Source organism: Macrotis lagotis, chromosome 6, assembly GCF_037893015.1.
Source record: "Macrotis lagotis isolate mMagLag1 chromosome 6, bilby.v1.9.chrom.fasta, whole genome shotgun sequence".
Taxonomy (NCBI): Eukaryota; Metazoa; Chordata; class Mammalia; order Peramelemorphia; family Peramelidae; genus Macrotis; species Macrotis lagotis.
Window position 1 is genome coordinate 214,248,156 of NC_133663.1, and position 19,103 is coordinate 214,267,258.

General features: G+C 34.8%; 1 protein-coding gene across 3 annotated transcripts in view; it reads left to right on the top strand.

The window, feature by feature from the left end:
• Nucleotides 1–19,103, top strand: part of GBE1 (1,4-alpha-glucan branching enzyme 1) — a 222,051-nt gene that overhangs the window by 87,317 nt on the left and 115,631 nt on the right. For all 3 annotated transcript variants that reach the window (XM_074192294.1, XM_074192297.1, XM_074192295.1), the window contains exons 6-7: nucleotides 3,066–3,156; nucleotides 14,701–14,910. In XM_074192294.1, the coding sequence (XP_074048395.1) occupies nucleotides 3,066–3,156; nucleotides 14,701–14,910 (301 nt within the window). The remainder of the gene's footprint in view (nucleotides 1–3,065; nucleotides 3,157–14,700; nucleotides 14,911–19,103) is intronic.

Sequence of the window (19,103 nt, forward strand, 5' to 3'; positions counted from 1 at the left end):
ACCTCTCCACCATCCTTTCTTGAATAATTGTTTTTTTTTTTTTGTTATGAGAACTTTTTTTGAGAGCATCCTTCTTGGGTTGTTCACCTGTAGCAGAAGTGTCCAAGCCTATGGGATGGATGCAGCCCTCCAAGCCCATTCAGGTGGTATTATTTTACTTATTGGTAATGTGGATTACATTGAGGTCATAAATATGTATGCAGCCCATATCAAGTTTTTGTTGGACAATGGAAGAGCTAAAAGATTGGCCATCCAAGTTTATAGCATTTTAGACTATAAGTTCCATTTTCTTTGAAATTTTGAAATATATCCTTCTACAATGTAAAATGTATGTTAGACTATACTAGCTTCTTTGTGCAGGAGATAGATTTTAATTAACTGCAGAGGCTGTGTGCAGGAGGTGAGTAAGGACCTCTGGGGGTCTGGTGTATAGCCATGCTTACAAGCTGACAGAAATCAGTGACATGGGTAATTGCCTCAATTGTGTTCAACAGGTTAAGCTTATGGCAGCCCTTTGGGACACTTTTAGGCTTTTTTTGGTGTGGTGAGTTGGAATACCAGGTGCAGGTATGCTGTTTTGTTGAGATAATTTTTACTGACAATAGTTTATCAGGGATAGTAGTTATCTGGGATTATGTCTAAGAGTAAATAAAAACAATTTACCAATCTGCATATACTTACTTTGAGTAAGTACATACACTGCACTATTGTAAGTTGTAACCAGAAAAAAATTATTTGGAATTTTTTCTATTATTGATGTTATATTGAAAAAATATATATTTTCTGCAAATTTTATTTGCCATTGAGTACTTAAGGTTCATTTAGTTAGAAAGAAATGAACATAAGCCAATTATAATTGATTCCTTTTGAAATTTGTATTTTGGCTTAAATTTGGCACAAAATATTCAGTACTGGGAGGAAAGAGGGAAAAAAAACATTTCTGAACCAAATGAAGTACTCATCTTAAACTCTGTAATGAGCTGGTTACCAAATTTCTCATCATTTTGACTGAAGCAAACAACACACACTCACATACACACACACACACACACACACACACACACACAAACATAGGTGAATGTGTGTATCAGAGTAAGATCCAAAATTTTCCTCATCTGTTTTTTTTTTCCTTTGGAGAATGAAATTATACTTAAGGTAATTCTAAAAATTTAACTATTGTTCTTTTAACAGAGACAAGTCCAATAAATGGTAGTCAGATAGCTAGAATGGTAGTCAGATAAATTCTGACCAAGTTCCCCATCACTACCATATTATGCTCTATTTCTAGATAAAGCTTTTTCTAAAATTCCCTATCCATTTCCTTCTTGCCAAGTATTCTATAGTACACTTCTTCAATATTGCTTACATTTTCTTACTCCCTTGAATTTTACTAAAAAGTTGTTTACTGCACTTTACTCCTCTGATTCATGGATTTCCTCAAATGAGTCTTATTTTCTTGTCTTTCAAAGATAATCTTTTAAACTAGACTACTACTTTTGAATAATGCATATACTTCTATATGTGAATTCTAGTCTGAGTAAATTCCCATTAGGTTTTAAGAATTACCTCATTATAAGGTGTTTTACAAATGCATCTGAATGGAAACATTGTACATCTTGTTATATGGAAAGTTTTATTCTGGAAAAATATAGGAAAAATACAACAAAGTAAAATTTGGTTGAGACTTGGGTGATGAATAATATTAGAACCTGCAATTAAATCTGTTTGAGTATGTAACCAATGAATTAGTTTCTAAATATATAATTTATGTAACTTTTAGAATTGGAGATTATTGTACTTAATCATTTTTAAAAATAGAAAAAATTCACCCCTTAGCAGATGAAATCTTGAAAGAATTTAAATTTTATTTAATGCTCATAGATCATTAATTCCTAATGTGAATTTATAACTAATAAAATGTTAATATCATTGAATTGTGTATATCAGAAATTGACTGGAAAAAAGTAAAATGCTACTAAGACAAAAATAATAATAATAAAACTTTATACTAATTAAACTAGTTTAAGGGGGGGGAGAAGTAAAAGAGCCTAAATATGGTACCAACTACTTCTCTAATATTACTAAGTATTTTGCAAAAATGATCACATTTGATTTTTAAGAATATTGTGCTGACACTGTGACTTTTTAATTTGACTGTGAACTGAATAAGATAATAACTTGGTAAATTAAACAAAATTTTAATTGTATCTAAAATAAGAGATTTGGGGGGGGATTTTTGTTCTTTAGTACTCATTATTTGAAAGTAAAACTGGTGGTTTCTCTTTTGCATTAAATAGACCTGAAATTTCTTTTTTTCCCTTTTTGGTTGATGGTTCCGTTTATTTTTCACATCAAAATTATTTAAAGGAAAGGTTTTATTTTTAAAAAAGAATTCTAGATCTCCTATTAAAATATTTTTGCTTTTTGGATTTTATTCACTTAAAATCACAAAGAAACAATTTAGGATAAAGAAGAAGCCCAATTTCCCCCCTCCAATCTCCCCCCCCCACCTTTTTTTCTTTAGCTTTTTAGGCTCAGAGCAGAAATAAATACTTTAATGATTGTTCTTTATAATAACCACCTTAAGGAGAAATTAATTTGTTGAGAAACTATATTTTTATTATCAAAATACGAATAATTTTGGTAAAGCACCAAGATATATGGCATATAATCATTACTCTTATTTAGTTTTCCTGATCTATAGATTGAATATTAAAGTGAAATTGAAGTTTAGGATATGCAGATTGGCATAGTTAATATTGTAAAGTTAAACTAAGATTATATTTGCATGTAATCTATATTGCTTCTTAAAATGGAGACATTTGATACAGCTAGTCAAATGTAGATCTCTTGAGAAACTGATTTTCTGGCTATTGATAAGAAGGGCAGACAAACCTAAAATATGTAATCAGTGGTATTTTTTTAAATGAAAACTAAACTAGTTTTGTATGTATTCTTAAACAAAACATTAAAATTAAATTCTCTTAAGATTGAGAAAATGCCATGTCATACTATTTTATTTTTTAACAGAATAAATTAATTTTAATCATGCTTTGTTTAAACAGGATACAATTGTATTCAGTTGATGGCTATTATGGAACATGCCTATTATGCCAGTTTCGGTTATCAAGTGACAAGTTTTTTTGCAGCATCAAGGTAAACTGAAAGTATACTCATACCACTATTAAATAATTTCAGTAGTCAAAGTAAATAGAATATTTTACATTTATAAATATTCATTTATTTATATTATTTCTTATTTGGTATATTTCTATATTGCAATTCACTTACATGAATTTAACCTTTTGATTATTTGAAGAAAATTTATGTTTGCTTCAACAAATGAATACATACTTCATTTTACTATCTGGTCATTTCTTGTTTTTAACCAGGATAAAAGTAATAGAAAGATTGGTAGTCACTTCTTGAAATCTATGCATTTGCTTAGTATTTAATAAAAAATATATAATGGAATAAGTTTCAAAAGACATGGTTCCACGACTAACAATCTATGGTATTATGCCCTTTTGGGCGTGTGTGTGTGTGTGTGTGTGTGTGTATATATATTATATATATATAAATATATACACATATATATGTTTGTAACAACTAAAGACTGTTATGTCTAGGGAACTGGGAGCTGCATTGTCTCTCTTTCCACTGTGGCCCATCAAGGCTCTTATAGAATAGGGTCAGTCTTGTTGCAGATTACTTACTTGAAAAGAGAATGAGTTTCTTTTTCTGATACATTTTGGCTCTTTACATGCACAATCCCATATCAGGATGTGTGGGAGCAATGAAAAAAAACATTTAAAGATTATAATCAGCCCAAGTCTACATACTTCCTAAAGAGAGGTAAGGAAAAAAAAATAATGTAGATCAGATGATACAGGATAATTATTTCTTTCATACAAATGAAATTGTAAGGTGCAGCAATATAGCTATTATTACTATTATATTTTCTTGGGTATCTGATACTTAAAGTCATCATTTTCAAAACTTAATATTTTTCCACACACAGTTCATCTCCTTACTCTGAATTTTCATTTGCTGTCTCATGTACAGAAATGCTCTCTCTCCTTATTTCTGCCTTTCCTGATCTCTTTCAAGTCTTACCTAAATACCATTTTTAAGATACTTTTTCTAGTCTCCCATACCTTCTGGAATTGCCTTCAATCTATTCTGTATTTGTAATATACTTATAAAATAAACAAAAATGTCTATATAACATACATATTCACACAACAGTATATGTGCACACATTCACATGTGTGCAATGCAAGCACACAGATGTTTGCATGTTTTCCTTCCCAATCAGATGTGTGCTCCTCGAGGGAAAAGTTTATTTTTAGTACTACTAGCATTTAGCACAATGCCTCCTTCATATTAAGTACCTGGTAAATGCTTATTGCCTGATGACTCAAAATACCTTCCAGACATGGTCAGGATACTGAATAGACATATTACATATTAACTTGGCTTTACTTTGTCCAAAAATTCCCTTGAGGTTAATGTCTTCCAGTAAGTCTTAGCAGGGTTTGCATTCATCTTACAGTTTTCCAAGATGTATTGTAGTAGATGAAGAAGTGCTTTTTACTACAGTTTATTTGCCAACATCTTGAAGATCTGAAATTCTTGACCATGTCAGTCTGCCTCAGTCCTAGATATGTCCATGTCTGGATACCTATTTGATCACCTGTAGGCAAAGAAACAAAAAGCTGAAATGGAGTCCTGAAGCAAATATTATAAAGCCAAACTTTCCTAATGAAACCCATGCTCTAGGTCTCATGTAAAATCAGTTGCCACACGGCACCAGGGTGATGTCTACTCTATGCTCACTCCTAAAAGTCTTCCAGAGTTATGTGACTACCTGAAAGAGTCAGAGGAAAAGAGATTTGAGTTGAATAGATTTTTTTAGTTGTATTGATTGGGTCTATTCTTGGCTTAGTAGTCAGTCCTTTCTGATATAGCCATAATCCTTTTTTCCTTCATTCAGGTTGGGGTGAGAGATCAAGGAAACACCTAGTTTATGCTATTACCATTCATCCCAAAGAAACATATTTATCCAGGGTGAGCCCATTTCCCAGGAAATGGCCAGGAAAAACACAGACTTTGTTTTAGTGAGTCGGCTTCCTTAGGCCTCTCCTTACTCATGCCCTGCAAAATGCAATCCCATTATATAAGATTAGGAGTTTGGATTCTATGAAGGCTGTCATTACCCCTTTGAAATTTTTCTTTATTTTTTTGAAATTCTTCAGTCTACAAGAAGTTACCTGTTTCTTTTTTAGAATAAAGTAGCAACTTTTCCTTAGGAAGTACTGAGAAACTGACAATTTCAGTTCTGCTTAGTAAAAATTCAAGCTAATTATCACAAGTGGCATCAAATTCACTATTAATTGCCATTAGTGAAGTCTTGAAGTCAATTTTGATTGCCTCAAGATAAATTAATATGAAGGGATGCTATTAAGTATTTAATCAGGAGCTAGAGCTAGGCAACTGTAATGAATAGATCATGGGCCCCTGGAGTCAGGAGGAACCTGAATTCAAATCCACAGTCTGATACTTAATAATTACTTAACTCTGTGACCTTGAGCATGTCATTTAAGCCCATTGCCTTGCCAAACAAACAGTTCAGGAACTGTGATTTACAGTAAAATAAATCTTTGGAAAAAAACAGGATAGTATGGAGAGAAGTAATGATCACTGGCTAAAGAACATTTATATGAAGCAGATAATTCTTGCAATACCTTTTTAAAAAGTGATCATGGGTGGCTAGGTGGTACACTGGCTGTGGTGTCAGGAGCTGTGTGGCCTTGAGCAAGCCACTTATAACCCCATTGCCTTGCAAAAAAAAAAGGGGGGATCTTGATTGAATAGTCACCTAGGAAGATTTAGATATATAGATAGGTAAGTATGATAGTTTAACTAGGTCTGTTGAACTTGGGAAAGAGATTATGGATGGGGTAGGAATACTTCACAGTAATGGATGAGTTTATACTAACCAATGTTTTACCTGGATAATTTCTGTTTAGTGTATTTATAAGTACAAGATTTTTTGCCCTCTACATCAGTAGTATGAAGCTTCCATGATTGTCCTGTTTGCCTTTGAGTGCTCAGACAACAGATTAAGAATAAATTACAACTGCCGGCCAAGATGGTGGAGAGAAGACAGGCACAGTTCTAAAGTCTCCTGATCTCTTCCCCATCTATCACATGAAACAAACATTGTAAAAGAAATCCGAACCAGGAAACCCAGAAAGAAAAGCCAGGAGAGGAAAATTTACCTCAGGATTTGTCTCCCACAGCAGCCTTGGCTGAGTACCAGCAGGTGAGTCTGAGCTCCGAGGGAAGTTCAGCCCAGGATCAGCCAGATTAACAGCTGAATCAGAACCAGGGGTCTGAGGGCTGGAGAGCCGGACCTGCTGGATCAGCAGTGGGGCTGGATGAAGGGGGCTTAGGTCTGTGGGGAAGCAGAGGCGCTGGTGTTGGTGCTGTCCTCCTGGAGCTTGGGGAAGGGGCTGCGGGGAGAGGTCTGGTGCAGGAGAGCTGCTGACACCATTCCTAGGCTCCTGGGGTCTGAGAAACTCTGAGTCCATGCCTCCATTGCACTGAGGCCTCCTCCCAAACAAATGCAAATTACTACTGCCTCAGGCCCAGGTGTGTGAGCAAAAGAACCAGCCCAGCTGAGGAATCACCTCAGGCCGGGGTAAAGCCCACCTTTGACTGAAGGCAAAAGAATTCAATAGCTCCAATTCCCTCCCTCAAGCAAAGGGAGAAGGCCTCTCAACCAAGGTCACAGACACTCCAGAGAGGGCAACCAGCACGTCCAGTAGGAGAAACTGCACTCAGTAAAGGCTTTAGAGATCCCAAGCCCAGGTGAACAAGTCCCACCCAACTCAAGGTCTTAGCATAATGAAGAAGGGTCAGCGGAAAGGTGGATCCATAGAAAAATTCCTGGAAGGGAAAGACCCCCAACCCAGAGAGACCTGGAACATCTGAGGAGAATACATTCTGGTCTCCAGCACTTCCTTGAAGAAATAAGGAAGGAGTTTAAAAATCAACTGGAAAATTTTGGGGAGACAATTAATACCTTGCAACAAGAAAACAAAACCTTAGAAAGTTGAACTGGACAATTAGAAAATGAGAACAGTTCTCTCAGATTCTCAAATGAGCAAATGCAAAAAGAAATTAATTCTCTCAAAACCTCAGTTGGTCAAATGGAAAGCTCTTTCAAAAGTAGAATTGACCAATTGGAAAAGGTTAATGAAGAAATCTCCTCCCCCAAAAAAAGTAATGGAGTCTACAGAAACTAATGACTCCATGAGACAGCAAGAGTCAGTTAAACAAAATCAAAAAATAGAAAAAATAGAAGCAAATGTGAAATACCTCATCAACACAACCACTGACATCGAGAATCGATCAAGGAGGGGCAACCTGAAAATTATAGGACTTCCTAAAAACATTGAAGAGAAAAAAATGCCTGGACTTAATATTACAGGATCTAGTGATGGAAAACTGCCCTGACATCATCGAATTGGAGGGCAAAGTAGTTATTGAAAGAGTACATCCATCCCCACCAGAAAAAGATCCTAAAATGAAAACACCAAGGAATGTTGTGGCCAAACTCCAGAACTATCAGATAAAAGAGAAAATCCTGCAAACAACCAGAAACAATTTAAATATCAAGGAGCCACAGTAAGGATCACGCAGGACCTGGCTGCATCAACTTTAAGGGATCGAAGGGCCTGTAACGAGATATTTCGAAGGTCACGGGAGCTTGGAATGCAGCCAAGAATCTACTTTCCTGCAAAGCTGAGCCTTCTCTTTCAGGGAAAAAGATGGACATTTAATGAAATGGAAGAATTCCAAAAATTTCTGATGAAAAGACCAGAGCTAAACAGAAAGTTTGGATATCAAAGAGGAGGTTCAAGAGACACATGAAAAGATAAAAAAGGGGGGGGGGCAGTAAAAGGAAAAAAATGCAATCCAGCAAGTTGAAACTGGCTATATTCCAGCATGGGGGGGGGGGGTAGAGACTCTCATAATCCTGAGAAAATTAACTCTAACAGAGAGAATATACCTAGCCAGAAATGATGGACATCCATGACCTATCCGTGAGACTGATATCTAATGGGATGTAACTGGCTTTAACTCCACTGGGGAAAAAGACTCTAATAACTCTCAGGAATTTTGACTCTATTCAACAGAATATACTGAACTAGAAGGGACAGACACTCAGAATTTTCTATGACTTAGATAGAATGATCTAAAAAAAATACACTACCTCCCTAAAAAGGGGGACAGGAAAGAGACGGGAGGAGGGAGGGGATTGAATGGGACAAATCTCATTACACTAAGAGGTACAAAAAACCTATGGTAATAGAGGGGAAGAAGGGAGTAGAGGAGAAACACCTGAATCTTCTTCTCATCAGACTTGGCTTAAAGTCAACCTACACATACTCAGTTAACTTATAAAACATCTAACCTTTCAAGAATTAAAAGGGGAGGGGGGACAGAGAAAGGGAAGGGGAGTGGAGGAATAACAAAAGGAAGGGAAGGGAACAGGGAAAGGGGAAAGAAAGGGGAGGGTGTGATATAGGAGGGCAAACACACTGAAGGGGGTGGTTTTCAAAAACAAAATACTGGGGAATATGGATATAAGGGGAGGAAAGGGGGAAAAATACAAACAGAGGGAAGATAGCACAGAGGGCAATAAAGAATTAGTAATCATAACTTCGAATGTGAATGGGATGAACTCTCCCTTAAAACATAAGCAAATAGCAGAGTGGATTAAAAACCAGAGTCCTACAATATGCTGCTTACATGAAACTCATTTGAAGCAGAGAGATACATATAGGGTAAAGGTAAAAGGTTGGAGCAAAATATATTTTGCTTCAGCTGAAGTAAAAAAAAGCAGGGGTAGGAATCCTTATCTCAGACAAAGCAGCAGCAAAAATAGATAGCTTTAAAAGAGATGAGGAAGGAAACTTTATCCTCCTAAAAGGTACTATAGACAATAAAGTCATTTCAATATTGAATATATATGCACCCAGTGGGACAGCATCCAAATTCTTAGAGGAGAAGCTGAAAGAATTACAGGAAGACATAGACAGCAAAACTCAACTAGTAGGAGACCTCAACCTCCCGATATCAGATCTAGATAAATCAAATCATAAAACAAAGAAGAAAGAAATTAGGGAGGTAAATAGATTGTTAGAAAAATTAGATATGGTAGACTTCTGGAGGAAACTGAATGGGGATAGGAAGGAATATACCTTTTTCTCTGAAGTACATGGAACTTATAAAAAAATTGACCATGTACTAGGACATAAAAACCTAATGATCAACTGCAGAAAGGCGGAAATAGTGAATACTTCTTTCTCAGAACACAATGCAATAAAAGTCATATGCAATACTGGATCAAGGAGATATAGACCCAGCGCAAATTGGAAACTGAATAACCTCATCTTAAAAAATGAGTGGAGCAAAAAACAAATTATAGAAAGAATTAACCATTTTATCCTAGGTAATGATAATAATGAAACAACATACCAAAACTTATGGGATTCATTCAAAGCAACTCTCAGGGGATATATTATAGCTCTAAATGCTTATATGAATAAATTGGAGAAAGAGGAAATCAATGAACTAAACATGCAACTAAAAAAATTCGAGAAAGAACAAATCAAAAATCCCCAATCAAATACCAAATTAGAAATTTTAAAAATTAAAGGAGAAATTAATAAAATTGAAAGCAAAAAAAATTTGAATTAATATATAAAAACAAAAGTTGGTATTAGGAAAAAACCAATAAAATTGATAAACCTCTCGTCAATTTGATTAAAAAAAAGAAAGAAGACAACCAAATTGCTAGTATTATAAATGAAAAAGGTGAACTCACCACCAATGAGGATGAAATTAAAGTAATAATTAGAAATTATTTTGCCCAACTTTATGCCAATAAATTTGATAATCCAAGTGAAATGGATGAATATTTGCAAAAATATAAGTTGCCCAGGTTAAATGAAGAAGAGATTAAATACCTGAACAACCGTATCTCAGAAAAAGAAATTCAACAATCCATTATTGAACTCTCTAAAAAAAAATCTCCAGGGCCTGATGGATTCACAAGTGAATTCTACCAAACATTTAAGGAACAATTGGTTACAATCCTATATAAACTCTTTAAAAAAATAGGGAAAGATGGAACTCCGCCTAACTCTTTCTATGAAGCCAATATGGTACTGTTAACCTAAACCAGGAAGAGTTAAAAGAGAGAAAGAAAATTATAGACCTATTTCCCTGATAAATATAGATGCAAAAATCCTAAATAAAATCTTAGCAAAACGACTACAACAAGTCATCACTAGGATAATACATTTTGATCAAGTAGGATTTATTCCAGGAATGCAGGGTTGGTCCAATATTAGGAAAACTGTTAGTATACTCAATTATATCAATAACAAATCTATCAGAAACCATATGATCATATCAATAGATGCTGAAAAAGCTTTTGACAAGATACAGCATCCAAAACACTAGAGAGTGTAGGAATAAATGGACTGTTCCTTAAAATAATTAGCAGTATCTATCTGAATCCATCAACAAGCATTATACTCAATAGGGAGAGGCTAGAGGCATTCTCAATAAGATCAGGGGCTAAACAAGGGTGCCCATTATCACCACTACTATTCAATATTGTATTAGAAATGTTAGCATCAGCAATTAGAGAAGAAAAAGAAATTAAAGGAAGTAGAATTGGGAAGGAAGAGACAAAACTCTCACTCTTTGCAGATGACATGATGGTCTACCTAGATAATCCCAAGAAATCATCTAAAAAACTACTGGAAACAATTAGCAATTTTAGCAAAGTTGCAGGTTATAAAATAAACCCCCATAAATCCTCAACTTTCCTATATATGACTAGCAAGAAACAGCAGGAAGAGCTAGAAAGAGAAATCCCATTCAAAGGAACCTTAGACAGTATAAAATACTTGGGAATCTATTTGCCAAGACAGACTCAGAATCTTTTTTAAAACAATTATAAAACACTTCTCACACAAATTAAATCAGATTTAAATAACTGGGCAAATATCAACTGCTCATGGATAGGTAGAGCTAATATAATAAAAATGACAATTCTACCAAAACTAAACTACTTGTTTAGTGCCCTACCAATCAAAATTCCAAAAAATTACTTTAATGAGTTAGAAAAAATTGTAAGTAAATTCATATGGAGAAATAAAAAGTCAAGAATTGCCAGGAGCTTAATGAAAAAAATTGCAAATGAAGGTGGCTTAGCCCTATCTGATCTAAAATTATATTATAAAGCATCAGTCATCAAAACTGTTTGGTATTGGCTAAGAAATAGAGTGGTGGACCAGTGGAATAGACTAGGTGTAAAAGCAGGAGAGGATTATAGTAATCTGCTGTTTGATAAACCCAAAGAGTCCAGCCATTGGGATAAAAATTCCCTCTTTGATAAAAACTGCTGGGATAATTGGAAGTTAGTATGGAAGAAACTTCGATTAGATCAACACCTCACACCCTTTACCAAGATAAGATCCAAATGGTTACAGGATACAGACATAAAAAAACAATACTATAAGCAAATTAGAAGATCAAGGACTAGTCTACCTGTCAGATCTATGGAAAGGGGAACAGTTTATGACTAAGGAAGAGTTGGAGAACATTACTAAAAACCAATTAGATGATTTCGATTACATTAAATTAAAAAGTTTTTGCACAGCTAAAACCAATGTAATCAAGATCAAAAGAAAAGTAGTAAATTTGGAAACAATCTTTACAACTAATGATTCTGACAAAGGATTCATTTCTAAAATATACAGAGAACTCAGTCATATTTTTAAAACAAAAAACCATTCCCCAATTGACAAATGGTCAAAGGATATGCAAAGGCAATTTACAGATGAGATCAAAGCAATCCATATCCATATGAATGAATGCTCTAAATCATTAATTATTAGAGAAATGCAAATTAAAGCTTCTCTGAGGTACCACCTCACACCTCTCAGATTGACCAGTATGAGCAGGAAGGATAATGATCATTGTTGGAAGGGATGTGGGAAATCTGGGACACTACTACACTGTTGGTGGAGTTGTGAACTCATCCAACCCTTCTGGAGAACTATTTGGAACTATGCCCAAAGGGCAACAAAAATGTGCATACCCTTTGACCCAGCAATACCACTACTGGGTCTATACCCTGAAGGGATGAGGAAAAGGGGTAAAAACATTACTTGTACAAAAGTATTTATAGCAGCCCTGTTTGTGGTAGCAAAGATTTGGAAATCCAGTAAATGTCCTTCAATTGGGGAATGGTTTAGCAAACTGTGGTATATGTATGTCATGGAACACTATTGTTCCATTAGAAATCAGGAGGGACAGAATTTCAGGGAAACCTGGAGGGATTTGTATGAACTGATGCTGAGTGAGATGAGCAGAACTAGAAAAACACTGCAACATGGGAGTGATGCTCAACCTTGAAGGACTTGCTCATTCCATCAGCGCAACAATTGGGAACAATTTTAGGCTGTCTGCAATGGATAGTACCATCTGTATCCAGATAAGGAGCTACAAGGACTATTCCCTTTAATTCAGAAAAAAAAAAAAAAAAAAGACAACCCAGATGTCTTATTGTTTGATCTGGTTACCTCTGAGAATTCTGTTATCTTTAAGGATATGATTTCTCTCTCATCACACTCAATTTGGATCAAGGTACAACATGGAAACAAAGTAAAGCATGACGGAGTGCTATCTGTGGGGTGGGCATGGTTGGAGGGAAGCAAGATTGAGGGAAAACTGTAAAACTCAAATAATATTTTTAATAAAAATGAAAAAAAAAAAAAGAACAAATTGCAGACAATTTTGCTGTATCTGCTATGGAGAATACCATCTGTATCCAGAGAAAGAATTGTGAAGTTTGAACAAAGACCTTTAATTTTTTTAAAAAACCGTTATCTTATTATGTAATTGTGCTGTCTCTTATATTTTAATTTTTTCCATTAAGGATATGATTTCTCTGTCTTCCCATTTAACTTGCATCAGATCAATGTATACCATGGAAACAATGTAAAGACTAACAGACTAGACTGCCTTCTGTGAGGGGTGGGGGTGGGGGAAGCAAGATAAGGGGGGAAAATTGTGAAATTCAAAATAAATAAATTAAAAAAATAAAAAAGCAATAAGTTGCAGAAAAGGTGGATGTTGGTGTTAGTAGAGAAAGTTTTCTTATTTGGAATCATATATCAATAAAATCAAAAGTCTGGCAAACAAATACAATATTTATTTTCTTCATGTTTTGTCACATTTTCTCTGATTCTGTCTGTCTGCCTCTGAATTTGTCTCACACACACACACACAATATGCCATTACTCAACTAGGTTAACCACATAGAATCAATCCAGAGTCTTGCCAGGACTGTCCTACACATAGAATAATAAATCTTGAGCTAAAAGGAACCTGAGAGCCCATCTAGTTCATTCACTTTATTTTACACATGGCAAAACTGAGACTCAGGAAAATTACAAGAATTTCATAGGGTTTTAATGGAAGTAAGCATCAAAATTAGGATTTGAACACTGGTCATCTGACCCTAAAGCTAGAATCATTTTGAAACATTCTGCCTCCAGTGTATCACTGCTTATCTTTGTTTTTTAAATAATGATAAATTAAAGGTAGATTTACTCCCCCAAAACAAGTTGTAACTTTTTCCTGAATAAAGAAAATAAAATGTTAAGGTAACATAATTGGAAAGTCAGCACATTAAAGTTAAATCAGGTACTTAAGCACAATACTAGATTTCTCTTTTACACAATTACTGAAGTAGAAATTTGAAATGTTAAATTTAATTTACAATGGGGAATTTGTAGTGGAATCTTTATAGAGGGATGTAATTTTTTAAAAATTTAGTACATGTATAATTTTTCTTAATATGTTAGTAATAAATCTAGAAGACATTATTTGTATTGAAATTTCTGGGACATTGTGGTATAATATGTAAAATGTAAGATAATTAAGGCATTTTTAAAATCACTAAATTCAACTCCTTTATTTTATAGGACAAAGTGCTTTGTTCCAACAGAAAGTCAAGTAATATACTCCAGATTATGTTATTGCTCATGTTAGTAACAGTTAGTGATATAGTTGAGACCCAAGTGTAAGTTTCCTTATGTAAGTGTATTCTTTTGCTACATCTTCCCATTGGTGGCAGAGTAACCCTTTATATAGCTAAGTCTTATTACTATATATATATATATATATATATATATATATATATATATACAAATTTATATATATATGTATATATATATATATATATTCTTATTGCGTACATTTTATAATCCATGATTTCAGAACTCAAATTTACTTTGAAATAATTTAAATCTATTTTGACTGTAAAAATAAGATTATAAATTTATTACAGATACTGCATCTTCTTATGTTATATAATAAATATTTCTTTTGATGAGATCAGTGTGGGCAAAGAACTTCTAGGTGTGGAACTTCTACCAATGTACTTTCTCTGCAGCTTGTCTTAATGACTTGCCTAGGGTTTATTGAATGATATATTCCCGAGTCATCCTGTCTTTATATGTTATTGATGGGATTTGATCCTTAGCCTTTATGACTCCGAGGCTAACTTCTTAAAATATGTTTTAATTTGTATAATTTTTTTAGCCGCTTTGGTACCCCTGATGAATTGAAAGAACTAGTTGACACTGCTCACTCAATGGGAATTACAGTTTTCTTGGATGTGGTTCATAGTCATGCATCAAAGAATTCAGAAGACGGCTTAAATAATTTTGATGGAACAGATTCCTGTTATTTTCATTCTGGTCCCAGAGGAAATCATAATCTGTGGGACAGCAGGCTGTTTGCCTATTCCAGGTATGTATCATCTTTGATGAAATCTTTTATTTAATTAAGGTTACTTTGAAATGATTTTACAGAATTATACAGAGTATTTTCATTTTCTTCTATACATATAAAGAAGGTATTTCTAATCTATAGAACAGAAATATCTTGCCTTCTATAATAACTATTTTCTTTAAAGTATCTGTAAGTTAAATGATATAAAACTACAGAAACTTGCTATTTAAAATAATCTCAAGCTAGAGCCTTTTAAAAATATATATTATTTTATTTTTTACTCAAATTACTTTATAAAATAATTTTTTAAACATTTTTTAAAGCTTTGAGTTCCAAATTCTATTTCTTCTTCCCTCTACTCTCTCCTCCCTGAGTTGGTAGGCAATCCGATATAGCTTATACAATATGAGCATTTAAGTGAAAAAATTCCATATTAGTCCTTTTGTACAAGAAAATTCAAATAAGAAAGAATGAAAAAAGTGAAATGACATGCTTCAGTTTGTATTCAGACAATATCCTTTCTTTGGAGATCAGTTGTCTTGTATTGGTGAGAATTCCTAAGTCATTCACAGTTCTTCATAGTATATTTGCTGTTATGTAACAGAATATTATCCTGGTGTCTGCTCACTTCAATTTGTATATATTTTTCCCAGGTTTTTTGAAATCATCTTACTTATAATTACCATAGCTAGTTACCATACATTCCCTAGTTGTCGGGCATCCCCCTAATTTCCAAGTCTTACCTTCCACAAAAAGAACTGCTATAAAGATTTTTATACAAGTAGATCTTTCTGGTTCCTCCCCCCACACACATTTTTTTGGATGTCTTGGATATACACATAGAAGTGGTATTTCTGGGTGGTCAAAAGGGTATGCACAGTTTTATAGTTCCAAATTGGTCTGCAGAATAATTTTACAACTCCATTATATTAGTGTTCCAGTTTTCCCATGTCTCTTCCAACATTTATCATTTTCCTTTTTTGTCTTATTAGCCAATCTGATAGGAGTGAAGTGGTACCTCAGTTATTTTAATTTGCATTTCTTTATTCTATAGTGAATTAGAATATTTTTTCAATATGACATATAGATGATGATGAAACCTTTATTAAAAAAACTAGGTATAATTATTTTTTAAAAATCTTATTTAAATTTTTTATACCCCAGTTACATGCAAAAGCAAGTTATTTTGTGTAGTGACTAAACACATTACTTCAGTAGTCAAATAAAAGTAAACATAATTCTCCCTCCCCCACAAAGAAAGAGAAACTTCAAGAAAAATAAAGTAAGAAATAAACGGAGTGTGCTTCATTATGTAATCAGACACTGTTATCCATAGATGAAAGAAAAACCTGCTAGAGTGAGAGAAAACTGTAGATTTTATTCACGAATCCCACAGGATATGGGTACCTCACCTAGTGTGAGGCATGAGAAAGCATTGAAATATCAGGTAATTTAGTCTTCAGAAACTCTTTCCCCTCCTTCTTGGATTTTCATAGGCTCTCAGAGTTTGAGTTACAATCTAAGAGGTCTTCACATTCCATGATAAGTTCCTAATATGATTTCTCCCTCATCATACAACACATGATACACTGATGAACCCCAGTCATCACATGGGGTTTTGGGATAATATTCAGTTACCTAATTGTGCAAACTCAGTTGCATTAGATCAAGAACTCTAGGTCACTCTTGACTGGCTTAGTACTAGTTTATTCTAATCTTGGGTTTGTCATCTTTGGAATGGGAATAGGAGAACCCTTCCAGTTTTGTGATTGACTGGGGCTATTCCCCCTTTGGTAATGGATTTCAAAGGGGACCCCTATCCACCCTTTGAAAACCAACAATGCCCTACATTCCTCATAGAGACCATGAGCTATTTCTTTGGAATGGATAGCATTCTTTATCAGAAGTACATCAGAGGGATTGCTTCAATACTTTTTCCTCACAGTTTTTATTGCTAGCTGTATTTCCTTCCATCTTATTCCTCCCATCCCTATTTATTCTATGCTATTATTCCTTACACTCTGTCCCTTCTCAAAAGTGTGTTGTATCTGAATACACTCTTCTATGATCTTCCCTCTCTTCTTTTATCTACACTGCCCCTTTCCCTCCCCCTGTCCCCTTTCACCCATCCCTTTCCTATTTTTCCCTAGGGTAAAATAGATTTCTATACTCAATTGAGTGTAGAGCCATTTCCAATGAGAATAAAGGCTCACTCACTCCCCTCACCTTCCCCCTCTTCTACTCCACTGCAAAAACATTTTTTTGCAGCTTTAATGTGAAAAACTTATCCATTACACCTCGCCTTTCCCTTTCTTCCAGTTCATTCCTTTCTTGCCCATTAACTCCATCTTTTTAATGTATAACTCCCTCCCATGCCTTCTCTATATGTGCTCCTTCTAACTACCCTAATAAATGAGAGGATTCTATGTGTTATTAGTAACATCTTCCCATGCAGAAGTTCAAGCAGTTCAACATCATTAAGTCCCTCATGATTTGTCCTTATAGTCTACCCTTCTCTATGCTTCAGCTGACTCCTGTACTTGAAGAGCAGGTTTCGCTCTGGTCATTTCATCAGGAAAGTTTGAAAGTCCCCTATTTCATTGAATGTTCATCTTGTCCTCTGAAAGAATATATTGCTTTGTTGGGTAATTGATTCTCAGTTGTAATCCAAGCTCTTTTACCTTTTTGGAACTCTATGAGTCCTTAATGTAGCTGGCTACTAAATCATGTGTAATCCTGACTGTAGCTCCATGATATTTGAATTGTTTCTTTCTGGCTGCTTGTAATGTTTTCTACTTGACTTGGAAGTTCTGAAATTTGGCTATAATATATAATATAATTTGACAGTTTTCATTTTGGGTTCTCTTTCAGGATGTGATTGGTGAATTCTTTAAATTTTCATTGTAACCTCTGCTTCTTGGATATCAGGGCAATTTTCCTGGATTATTTCTTGAAAAATGGGACTAGGGACTACATTCAGGTAGTCCAATAATTTTAAAATTATCTCTTCTGTATCTGTTTTTCAGGTTAGTTGTGTTTCCATTTTGAGATTATTCACATTTTCTTTTTAGTTTTTCATTCTTTTGATTTTCTTTTATTGTTTCTTGATTTCTCACAAAGTCATCAGCTACCCTTAACTCCATTCTACATTTGAAGGAATTATTTTCTTCAGAGAGTTTTCTGGGCAATTCTGCTTCTTGAGACATTCTTCTCCTCATTGACCTTTTGTCTACTTCCTCCATTTGACTCAAACTTTTTTTGATGTTTTTAAGATGTTATTTTCTTCCATGTCTTTTGTATCTTCTTCACCAAGCTGCTGTCTGGGTTTTCATGATTTTCCTGTGTCGTTCTCATTTCTCTTCCCAGTTTTTCTCCACCTCCCTTACTTGATTTTCAGAATCGTTTTTTTTTTTTTTGAGCCCTTCCATAGCCTGAGACCAATTGCTACTTTTCTTGGAGACTTTGGATACAAAATCTGATTTTCTCATATTTTGGTTTTGTATTTTTATCTTCCATAGGACCAAAGTAATTGTCTATGATCGGCTTTTATTTTCTTCTGTTGTTTGCTCATTTCCCTGTCTATGACTTGATTTTAAGACTTGGTTAAGGTGGGGGCTATGCTTCCAAGGTGGAGATGCACTGTCCCAAGCTTTTAAGAATTTTTGCAACTGTTTTCAGTGATTACCCCACCCCCACCCCGACTTCAATTTCTCCATGTTCTTATGAGAATCTGACTGCTCTCCTAGCCTGTGCTCTAGTCTGTGAATGACCACAAATATTCTTTTCTGCCCTGGAACTGTGAGGAAGATCTTTGCTCTGTTATGGCATTAAAGCTCCTTTTTCTGAAACCGGGGGTCTCTGACTACAACCTGGATCTTAATTTGGACGAAGCAGCAGAATGCTGCCTTGGGGATAGAAGAAGACCTCTGCAATCTCCCCAACTCCCTTATCATCCATGGGCTGAGCACTCTGGAATCAGCTGCCAGGTGACTATCAACTGGGTGTCTCCCCTTCTGCTGGTAGTACCCAGGGTCAAGTCTGAACTGAACCGGGCTCTGCTCTCACTCTAGTGTGTGTCAGTTTTCCTTTATGAACTTCCAAACTGACCTTGGACTGAGAGATTTGAAAACTGCCACCAGCTTATAGGAACCAGGCACCCTGCAGGCTGTTCCTAGATGGCTGGAATCAGTTCACTCCAGCACAGCCTGGGC